This window comes from Rhamphochromis longiceps, linkage group LG5, assembly GCF_057381845.1.
Source record: "Rhamphochromis longiceps isolate RC_006_pf linkage group LG5, R_longiceps_female_GT1.1, whole genome shotgun sequence".
Lineage (NCBI taxonomy): Eukaryota > Metazoa > Chordata > Actinopteri > Cichliformes > Cichlidae > Rhamphochromis > Rhamphochromis longiceps.
The window spans coordinates 21,233,711-21,245,914 of NC_140561.1; the positions used below are offsets into that span (position 1 = coordinate 21,233,711).

Consider the following 12,204-nt stretch of genomic DNA (forward strand, 5'->3'; position numbering starts at 1 on the left):
ATCATCTTGTGCCTCTTGTAGCTTCACATGCTGTTGTGTTGCTTTATTTGTTCATTTATTTTTTTATTCAGGTATGAGACTTTTGCAAAAGAAAGTGCTTTGCATTTCCTGTGTTAAAGGCAAAAAATTTTATTTGTACCAAAGATAATAGAAGTTCTATCCTGTCTCCCTGATGTTGTGGTAACCATTAATTCATCAGATTCAGCCAAGTGTTTAAATAACATCTTGCAGTCACTGCTGGAAGAATCTTTTATGGAAAGAAATGGAAAATTATTAACAAATGACTGTTTTAAAGTAACTCTTACTGTCTGTAATGCAGATATATTGGTTTACACCTTTCTTATATGTGCTTTTCTTTCTTTTATCTGTTACCGTATCCCTTGGAGATACATGTATGCCTACAGTATAGTGAACTGTCTTTGTCTCAAATTCCCTGCTCATTATCGGAGTAGGTTCAAGGAGATGGGCACTCATTTGCATAAGGAGCCCCAAGGCTGGAGCCTCTGTGTGTAGCAGCCAGGTGATTCATACCAGCTCCTACAGTCTTATTTTGCAAGGATTAGATTAAAACCCATCAGTCAACCTAGATCACCCTGACCCATAGGAAATGGAGCCAGGTTACCGCAGTTAGGCCATCCAACTTGTTTCTTTCATTATTTCCCCCTCAGAGCTCAGAATAGCTTGTTTTGTAACATAACCATGACAACACAGCAAGTCTATACATTCACTTAAATTTATAGACGAGACCTTTATGAACATTTGCGTGGTGAGATGAAGAGCAGCGCGAGCATAAAAATTCAAACAGTGGAGTTATACTGTGTAATATAAAGAGAGCGAGTGCGCGAAGGTTTCCACGTGGGAACGAATATGTGCGCTAAGGAGAAATCAGCAGTGCGGTTTAACATAACAACACATTTATCCAGCAGCAGATTTAAAGAAATAAACCTCGCAACATTTTCAAAGAGCAAAAAGAAGTTTTGAAAAGTGCACCAGGTTTAAGGGCTTTTTTGTTTTTTGGGGAGAAACTGCTTTTTTTTTTTAAAAATCGAAGTGGTCACTTCAGTTCTGAGAGGTTTAACTAACGAGCTGAACCAAAAGCACTTCTTATAAATGTCATTCTCGCTTATTTGCTAGTCGAAGAAAAAAAAGTGAATAGAATAAGAATATTTAAATCTATATAATGGTGCAAAGTCACATTTTTAGAGTTATACTTCCCTGGAGCTTTCCCTGCATGTTTCCTTCTATTCGAAGTCTCCTGTTTTTAATAGAAAAATATCAAGTATCTTCAAAGCTATTTCACAACTTCTACTTTACAGTTACTTTCTACTTTGTGTGGCAATAATTTAAAAAGATATATATAAACTTGGTGATAAAAGCTATGTTTACAAGGTTCAGTAGCTCAAATTAGCACCGGCTTGCTCAGTTTCAGCAGGAGATACCGAGACATCAGTTATAACATAACAATCATGAGGCAATTTTTCTGTTTTGTGTGCTTTTAATACTTCAAGGGCATTTTGTTCTAATGCTTTTATAGTTTTACTTGCAGTTAGCATTGCATATTTTTTTACTTTTTCATTCTATTGATTTTTTGTAATTTTAGCTAAAAATAAGTTATCACTTAAATATGTTGTTATTAAGTTTAAAGACATGTACATAAAAAATAAATTACATTAATGAAATTGTTTGTGAATGCCATTAATGATGATAATGGAATGTTGTCTTATACAGACGCTCATAGCAAAGCGCACTCCTGTGTGTCAATGGCACGTTTTGCTCTCTAATGCAAGCGAAATCCTAACTGATCATTAAAAACTCCTTTTCCTGTCATCACGGCTGAAATCTGAAACACTTCTTTATTCAGTTAATGTTGAATTCTTTGCAGGTTTTATTCGAGTCTTAAAAGGGGCCCCCCATAAAGCTGTAAACATTCCTATTCTTGCTCTTGTTCTAAGAAATGAAAGCTGTGGGAAACTGACAAATACTGAAGATCGCATGCAGTGCTGGCAAGTTCTCCCTCCACAGAACAGTGCGGTCTTGCTCTAACAAGAATAGAAAGAGATGTGTGAGGCCCTGGAGCGCAACTGAGCAAGAAGACAAGTAGTTTGATGTATTTGTCGCCTCACAGGTCTTCAACTGGCAGCTTCATTAAATGGCACCCACCAAACACCATTATCAACACACAGTCAAGAGGCGACTCTTGGAAGCTGGCCTTCTAGGCATAGTTGCAACAAAAAAAAGCCAAATATGAGGCTGGCCAGTAAAAGGAGATGATTAAGAGTGGTTTAAAAAAAACCCTCAAAGACACTGGACAGAGACAGTTTTGGGGGAAAGAAGTGTCGTGTATAGACACATGTGTGTTTGAGCTCTTAGATGTGGAGCAAATGGAAAGATGCTGAAGGAGTGCTTGAAGCCATCTTTCAAGCATGGTGGACAAATGTTATGGTTAAAGGTTGCTTTGGTGTTGGTAAAGGGCATATTTGTAGCGATTTAATGCCCCAAAGCACAGCTCAAAACTATGAAATCTTTTGAGTGTTTTGGAGCCATTTGCTGAAATCAGTTGTCCACATAATGCTTATGTCCCAAAATGTCAGGAATGTGGCTCCCAAAAATATACAAAAACAACAATATAGTTAGACCCAAAAAGGTCGGGTTTTCCTGGACTCCTTGCAAAACTTTTGCACCACCTTTTAATCATTTTCACCAATAGAGAAAATCTCATCGGTATGCATTAATCTGTGCAATGTAAAGGCAGGCCGGTGCAGCCTCAGTGTGGCTGCGCAGTGAAAGAAAACTGGAAGAGGGGGGTCAGTTCTCAGTGACCACTGCCAAAGCTGATTGAGGCAGAGGCTGTAATTGCTGTGATTGTGAGGGCAGCCTTGGTATGACAAAGCGGTCACTGTACCCATGGCTGTAATTGGGCTGTTGCAGTTCTGACTGTGACACATCTGTTAATGAGAAGAACACTGACTGCACATGTGTGTGTGAAGTGATGAATGTGCTGTAATGGGGTTGGCGGTTTAACTTAGACCCCCGGAGAGCAGTCATTTTGGTTTTCTACCTTAGACCCCCGCGGAGTCTTCATTTTGCGTTTCTACCTTTAAAAGCCGGAGAGCAGTCAGTCAAATGCTGGAGTCATTCATATGTATATTAGGTCGTTACCTAGGAATTCTGGAGGGAGGGGAGTGGGGGTGAGTGATTGAGGGGGTGGGGGAGTGGAGTGTTTCAGTTTGCCATCTTAGGGAGAAATCAACACATGTCCTTTGTATGTCCTTTGTTGCTGACATTTATTGATGAAAACAGTACAAAAAACCAACCATTTGTACACATATTTACAAATAATGATAAAAAGTGAGTGAGTACATTTCAACATTTTCAGCAATCACTCACAATCCTGGCACTGCCACGGTATCTGTCGTCTGCATTTACCACATGTGTACCTGTAGCAGTGAACACATCGCACAGTGGCCTGATTTTTTTTGCATCTGTGTTTGACCTGACACGTGGCCCTTTTTCCAGGGCTCGGTGTGGAGGGTTGTGTCCGAAGCAACTGATCTTTTCTTGCCTTCTTCGCAGCTACATGAGAGTGAGCCAACTCTCTTGCAAGCTCCACCAGGAAGTCCACCCGTCTTTCCTTCGTCCCGGTGCATGCTTGATACAGCACATGTGCATTCAGTGCTGCCATGTCAATCATGTTATAAAACACGGCGACTGGCCAGCGCCGTGTTCCTTTGCGGACAGTGTACTCCCGAACCATCTGGTCCATCACATCCACGCCACACTTTGTTTTGTTGTAAAGGGTGACAGTGTTTGGCTTCCTTTTGGTAGTGTTATCAGTCTGAACCATGCCGTGCATGCTGCTAAGAATATAGACTGTCTTCTTCCGTTTGGCCGCATACGCCGTCAGCGTGGCAGCAGAGGTTGAAAACACCTAAGAAATAAGATAAATTGTTATTTCCATAGCCCTTTTACACACAATGAAACACATAAACATAGAACCACAAAAGACCTGCAACATACCTGAGTGGTGAATTCATTGCGATCTGTCTGTCTAGTGGATTGAGGAATTTCCCTGCGAATCTTGTTGACTGTGCCGAGGATGGTGGTTTTCCGTCCAAGAAGTTTTTGCGCAAGTGAAAGCGATGTGAAGAAATTGTCCGTGGTAACATTTCTGCCCTTGTCTAGGAATGGTTCCATCAGCCTCATTACTACATTTTCAGAAAGTCTCTCCCCAGTGGGACGATTGGGGTCCTTGCCAAGATATGGGAAGACATTGCAAATGTACTTGGATTTTAGGTCGCAGGCCACCCAAAACTTGATCCCAAACTTGTCCGGTTTACTTGCAATATACTGCAGGAAACAGCACCGAGTCTTTGATGGGAAAAGCTGTTCATCAACGGTGATATGTAGACCAGGGTTGTAGCACGTGATGCAGTTGGTGACAAATGATCCCCACACACTGGAAATTGCAGCGAACTTATCAGTCTTTGCTCGATCACTGCGGGTGGACTTGTCATCAAAGCGTAGGTGTTGCATGATGTCTTGGAAGCGGTTTCGTGCCATAGTTCCAATTATCTGTGGGTTTCCCAGGTTTGCTGACCAGCAGTCATTTACCGATGGAACCCTGTAAACCCCCCGCAAGATGACAATTGCAATAAATGCCATTAGTTCAGGGAGGTCCATGAACCTGAAGAATTCTGTGGTGTACGGACCTCCTCTCCAAGGAAAGAAAATGCAGAGAAGACTCACTACTCAGCAGGCGTTGGAAATGATCCTGACGGAAGTCGACCCTTGTGACTCGGATGGAGAAGACCTAGAAGTTCAGCCGGATTCGGACTCAGAGCTGTCTGATCAGTCTTCCGGTTAGTTTCATTTCATGTTATTTCCTTTTTCATTTCAAACAAGTAAGTGGATGTAGTTAGTAAGTTTGTTTGACCTTCCCATTGCTCACAATTTGAATTTGTTCACACTGCAGATGAGGAGACTGCTTCTCCACCGAAAAAGAGAGCTTGTTTGGGGACTGAGACAGCGAAAGATGGCACAGTGTGGCGTGAAGAACATGTGGGGACCCGTCTCCCTTTCACCCCAATAGAACCGTACGCTGCAGATGGAGAGCCAACGGCTAAGGCCAGGAGAAGTATCTCGAGTCGCCTTCAGAGCTTCCTGTGTTTCATCACTCTTGACATGCTTCATAGCATTCAAGAATGGACTATTCAACATGCACAGCAAACGGAGCATGTTCATTGGTTCATGGACCTCCCTGAACTAATGGCATTTATTGCAATTGTCATCTTGCGGGGGGTTTACAGGGTTCCATCGGTAAATGACTGCTGGTCAGCAAACCTGGGAAACCCACAGATAATTGGAACTATGGCACGAAACCGCTTCCAAGACATCATGCAACACCTACGCTTTGATGACAAGTCCACCCGCAGTGATCGAGCAAAGACTGATAAGTTCGCTGCAATTTCCAGTGTGTGGGGATCATTTGTCACCAACTGCATCACGTGCTACAACCCTGGTCTACATATCACCGTTGATGAACAGCTTTTCCCATCAAAGACTCGGTGCTGTTTCCTGCAGTATATTGCAAGTAAACCGGACAAGTTTGGGATCAAGTTTTGGGTGGCCTGCGACCTAAAATCCAAGTACATTTGCAATGTCTTCCCATATCTTGGCAAGGACCCCAGTCGTCCCACTGGGGAGAGACTTTCTGAAAATGTAGTAATGAGGCTGATGGAACCATTCCTAGACAAGGGCAGAAATGTTACCACGGACAATTTCTTCACATCGCTTTCACTTGCGCAAAAACTTCTTGGACGGAAAACCACCATCCTCGGCACAGTCAACAAGATTCGCAGGGAAATTCCTCAATCCACTAGACAGACAGATCGCAATGAATTCACCACTCAGGTATGTTGCAGGTCTTTTGTGGTTCTATGTTTATGTGTTTCATTGTGTGTAAAAGGGCTATGGAAATAACAATTTATCTTATTTCTTGGGTGTTTTCAACCTCTGCTGCCACGCTGACGGCGTATGCGGCCAAACGGAAGAAGACAGTCTATATTCTTAGCAGCATGCACAGCGTGGTTCAGACTGATAACACTACCAAAAGGAAGCCAAACACTGTCACCCTTTACAACAAAACAAAGTGTGGCGTGGATGTGATGGACCAGATGGTTCGGGAGTACACTGTCCGCAAAGGAACACGGCGCTGGCCAGTCGCCGTGTTTTATAACATGATTGACATGGCAGCACTGAATGCACATGTGCTGTATCAAGCATGCACCGGGACGAAGGAAAGACGGGTGGACTTCCTGGTGGAGCTTGCAAGGGAGTTGGCTCGCTCTCATGTAGCTGCGAAGAAGGCAAGAAAAGATCAGTTGCTTCGGACACAACCCTCCACACCGAGCCCTGGAAAAAGGGCCACGTGTCAGGTCAAACACAGATGCAAAAAAAATCAGGCCACTGTGCGATGTGTTCACTGCTACAGGTACACATGTGGTAAATGCAGACGACAGATACCGTGGCAGTGCCAGGATTGTGAGTGATTGCTGAAAATGTTGAAATGTACTCACTCACTTTTTATCATTATTTGTAAATATGTGTACAAATGGTTGGTTTTTTGTACTGTTTTCATCAATAAATGTCAGCAACAAAGGACATACAAAGGACATGTGTTGATTTCTCCCTAAGATGGCAAACTGAAACACTCCACTCCCCCACCCCCTCAATCACTCACCCCCACTCCCCTCCCTCCAGAATTCCTAGGTAACGACCTAATATACATATGAATGACTAGCCAATTTAGCTTCCACTTCCAGCATTTGACTGCTCTCCGGCTTTTAAAGGTAGAACCGTAGAAGCCTGGAAATCCCAGTGTTAACACATTTGTCACAGAAGCAAATAGTACAGCCGTACATATTCACAGCACCACAGAGTCAACCTTCGAATGCAGCTGTCTGAAGGCTGAGTGATAACTGTATCCAGCCACAGCTTCACCTATAAGAGCCAGACAGAGCAGCTGCAGCTGTGCTCACAGCCAGCAGCTGTATACAGTCATAAATTTGCCTTTAATATGAGGAACGAGAAAAAATTATGTAAAACAACCCATCATACTGAGCTCTCTTCTCTTTAGTAGCTACAGAGTGTTACCCTTAGCCGGATCTCTATTATAAGTGAACAACTAGGCAACTTTTTTTATGAATCATAAGGAATAAAAAAATAAAATCAAGGGCAAAAACACTGCGTGGGATTTTTATTGACTTGTGTTCATGTCTGTGCATTCCAGCATTCATATGTCACTTTGCAGCCGATCACAGCTGAGACCAGCCTGTGCAGCTCACCTCTGCTTCTGCCGCGCTCTGATGGCTCATCACACAGCTCATTCCTCTGCAGTCCCTTGAGAACTATATGAAAGCATAAAGAAAAATTATGAAAGGCTAATGTCCACTTTAGAGGAAAATATAGTATAATATTTATAAACTCTCCACTCACTGCATATACTTCTTGCGGAGAGTGTAGACGCACTGATGTAGATGGTAATGAAACTTTAATGAACTCACATGGAAGGGGATACAGTATATACATATTAATGTGTGAAAGACATAGTGTTATATCAGCAAAGGCACTTTTGAACTGCATATTTGAAATGTTTTCTGCTTGTTTGAGGTGTTCATCACACTCCTTCAGCACGGGTCCTCGGTCCCTACGCTCTTTGTCGTGTTTTATGTGAGAAGCATTGAAAGAAAGGATTTAACCAGCAGTTTTATGAGGCCTTTGGGTGTTTTAAATTTGTGTTTAGCTTTTGTAGTGCAAAATAATAACTTGGAAAAACATGATGGGTACAGTGAGAACTGAAGATGTCCTTTACTCTCAGTGTTGAAGTTAATTGAGTCTGCTCAGACCTTTTTCATGCAAATGAAACACGAGGGCCTTTGCATCACTGCTTCCTAAACACTTTTTCAGGCATGTCTGACAACATAAGGCAGAAAAGTTCATATCCTACCACCAAAGATAAAAAACAGAATCACAGTTCTGTTTTTTTAGTTAGTTAGCTCGACTCCATCAGAAATCTGTAGTTTTCCCCTGGCCGTGTACGCCACAGCTGCAGTGGCTCTATTCCCCACCAGTGGGGATCACATTTTGAGAACCAGTGACCCCGGTGCCACTGGCACTGTGAAGAAAAGGGCATGTTATTTGTTTAAAGAGATTGTGCATCACTTGAACTTGATCATTGTGAAGATGATTATGTAGAATTCTGTTATCTTGTGTGAGTCATTTAAGCAGATAGTCTGCTCTCTGTTGATCTGATCTTTCTCATAACTCAAAGCTAGTCAGACTTCATGCTGTCTGTGTGCTTGTTTTCCTTCTTTTTCCTCTTCCAGCTCAGTGTAATTATGAAAGGTTATCACTTTCTCAATTAGAGACACAAGCACAAGTTTACACAAATATTAAGGTGACATTCGACAGTGTCTTTGTGGTTTTTACAGAACGAACGCGCCTATCTTTGCAAGGGTAATAGGATATTATAAGGTAAATCTCACTTCCTGTTTTGTGTCTTTTTTCTTTTTCCATTTTAATAGGAGAGGAAGCTTTGTGCATTCCCAACTATTGAGATCTACAGTTCGGATGTCATCAACTATATGGTTCCGCTGTCTCGTCAGACGGACTTCTTTGTACCAGAAATGAAAGAGGAGGTCAGAACAGATGTGAAGGAAGAGGACTCGGACGACGATAGAGGAACCGACATTACAGGTAAAGATTTTACACATCCTCGGATACTGTCAGCTCCCCCGGAGGCAATTAGTGACAGCATCAAAAAGATTTCTCAAACAAGAAGAAAGAGCTGTCAATTTGTCTGATTCAAAATTAAGGGACAGTTTTCAGAGCGGAACAACTTTAGTTTAGATTTTTTGTGTGATTTATTTATTTATCTTTTTTAAAATCTAGCTGTCAAAGAATTGATGCTTTCGGTTTTCACCTGCTGTTCTCAATTACAAAATGTATATCAGTAAAGATTTTCAACTTTTAATGTGTCATTCATTGAGATCTGATATGTGATTCAGGTGTTTTCTTAATTCGTTTGATGCGTACATTTTATAAGGAGTTTGTAGGAGAGTGTAAGAGAGTAGTAAGGTAACTAAACATAACTTAACCGATTCCTGTGGTTTAAAGTATCACCGGACTGCGCTGATGTGCAGCTATATTCTGCTATTCTCGGATTATGTGACAATAGAGCAAACCTCACCATGTGGCCAGTGGTTTTAGCCACAATGAGGTGGTTAGCCTGATGAGTCAATGATGTGTGAAAGCAGCTTTAAAAAAAATCAGGGACAACCAAATGCCACGTGAAAAAGGAGCCATCATGTGGTTATACTGCTGTCGTCCAATTTCAGTCTTACCAAGCATTCATTTCTACTCTGTTGATCCTACAGCTTGTGTCAGTTAAAAACAAACAAAGAGAAAATGTGTAACAACTTTTATTTTGTCTGCCACTGCGCTGACTCCTCTCTCGCCCTGGATCACAGAGGACGGGTGATATCTGAGACTCTGTAATTGCTCTGTCATTACAAGTATGTGCCTTCAAGCGCGATGTCTTCCATGCTGCCATTACTCTTTGAATCACAGCTGACCTGTGGGCTGGTCTCAGAGCCGTATTGACTTAATCAGCGTACAAATCTCCGGAGAACAAAAATGGTGTTGCTCTGTGGGGACAGAGTGAGTGGGGATGGGTTGATTTAAATCAGGTGCCTTAAGAATAGATCATGTGACATCCCTTGTAAGCACAGCTTAAATTTCAGAGACGTATATGGAAGAAGGCCTAACATGTTCTGACCATGGTTAGTTGGCAGCCACCTTTAAAATAAAGCGTCATTACATGACAGAGGTGAAGACCACTCTCCATACACAGCAGCTTTATCCGCTCTCACATTCTGAGGGGCAAGAGCAAACTGAGAGTCGGAGCTATTCACAACTTTAAATGAGTTTGTCAGCATCACCAGACCGAGACAAAGTTTTGATTATTGCTTCCCTAACAAATGAGAAAGTAAATAAGAAAGAACTAAAGTACCAGAAAGCATTTAAATACGTTAATTCAGATCAAATTAATTCGATCTGCCACGTGTCTTAATCACATGAGGAGAAAGTGATTTTGCAACGTTGCACACTCTTACTTTTTATGCATTCACTCAGTGGTCTCCAAATCTTTTGTTAATTCGTCGTGCCGCCGTGTCTGCGTTAATCCAGCAGACCATTGTGGCTGTGTGCTCGGTCTGGAGCTGTAGCCAAGAGTTAATTAGTTTGGCTTACCATGAAGACTAGAAGTAGGGAATAGACAGCTAGCCTTGCTCTTTCCAAAGATGTCCCCATCATAACTAATATTACTAATGAACATGTCTCCAAATAGAAATGTAAAAGTTTCCTTTTTTTAAGTAGAGATGACACAGCTATAATACAATGTCAATGAAAGGACACATCTACATGTGAATTTACTTAAAGATGTGTCTGTATAAAAATATTTTAGCTTAAGCTTAAAAAAATCAAAGAGAGAGGCTGGAGCAAAATAAAAGATATTATGAGTCTCTGTTAGGCTCTAAGATCAGAAGACAAACAGACTCACTCCACACAGACGAGTGGTGTGTCCATTGTGCAAAGCTCAAAGCTAGCCAACAGCAAGGTGGTCAGTGCAATGGCTGTTTTTGGGTGAATAAACACAAAAGGGTAGATTTTAGGGAGAATTATTGCCTCTAACCGTTTCCTTATACAGTGACTTACTGGATTCTCCTCTGGCTGCCTGCAAACATTACATTATTGAAAACAAAAGCGTTTGTCGAAGTTTCAAATAGAGCAGGGCGATATGGCCAAAAATATTTATCACGATATACATTTGAAAATTTGCGATAACGATATAACTGACGATATAATTGATGCGAGACAAAATACTTCACAACATTACTAGCGCAAAAAGACAACCTTCCATTAATTTTCACTTAAACAAGAAGCTGGTTTTTATGTACATTAAAGCTTTATAAAAATGTAACAGTGCAAATGCAAATTCCTTGCTGAAAGTTTAACCAAAAGGCATTTCCAGTAGAAATGGGCTGACATATCCTGAGCATAACCATATATAATATCCACTGAAGTTAAAAAGAGGTGCTTTGCAACATTAAACTGTAGTGTGCAGTACGTATTTTTTGGACCATAAGGCACATTGAGCTAAACAAAGCAGTTAGATAAATCAAACTTTATTAAACTCATTCTTCTTGCTTCCTCCACTTCTGTACCATTGATTCATTGATGTTGAATTCTCTGGCAGCTGCTCTATTCCCATGTTGTTGCAGTATATTAATGACTAGCCTTGTATTGTGGATGGATTATCTCAGTTGTTCTCCTGACTGACGTTTGGTCCGTTTACAGCATCCTGCCATGCGATTGCATTTGTCTCTAACCATGAGGAACCTTAGTGTTCATCCTCCAGCTTCACTGTTTATGTTATGCTAACATAGCTGTGTCGCTAGCGATCACGTAGCACATCATTATATACCAGCTAGCCCAACTTCAGTAACCCTACAAACGTCACTGCTGTTTAGTTTCCTGCCTTCATTTATGTTGGAAGTGATAGCAGAGCTGTACGTTTGAATTTTTTCAGAAATCTCTCAGTCAGAACATGCTATATCATGCTTAGGTAACTAGCGAAACTAGCGAGCTAACTTCCGCTAGCTTCCTGCTAACTTCTAACTCCGTTAAATGTAATAAATTTTGTTTTCATGGATGCCTGGAAGTTAAACTGAATTGTTACACCTGGTAAAGCAGCAATGCTGATCGTTTTATTAAAGATGAAAGAATTTAGACAGTTAACTCTCAGTGATGCTGCAGTGTTTGTTTGACCTGAAGTGTACTGAGTTTAGGACCCAGATTACTCCCAGATTTAAGAGCATCTTAGTCCGACAAATATGACAATAACAACGGCCGCTTGCATGTTCTGCAAAAAAATGTGCTTTGTTGTGTATCTGACGGACAAACACCAAACCAGTTCCACATCACTGAAGTTGCACCATTTTTACAAACCAATTCTGGTTCATCTGTTTCACTCAACAATCGGCCATGTGCGTATGAAAACAAAGGCACTGCGCATGCGCGTTTTACTCATATTCTATCGCGATATTTCATTTTCCTATCGTTGCCTAACATTATACCGGTATTACC

At 41.4% G+C, this 12,204-nt stretch overlaps 1 protein-coding gene across 1 annotated transcript in view; it reads left to right on the forward strand.

Moving 5' to 3' along the window:
* Positions 1–12,204, forward strand: part of tex264a (testis expressed 264, ER-phagy receptor a) — a 76,437-nt gene that overhangs the window by 57,434 nt on the left and 6,799 nt on the right. Inside the window, exon 3 of the mRNA XM_085406553.1 lies at positions 8,583–8,754. Within this exon, the coding sequence (XP_085262679.1) occupies positions 8,583–8,754 (172 nt within the window). The remainder of the gene's footprint in view (positions 1–8,582; positions 8,755–12,204) is intronic.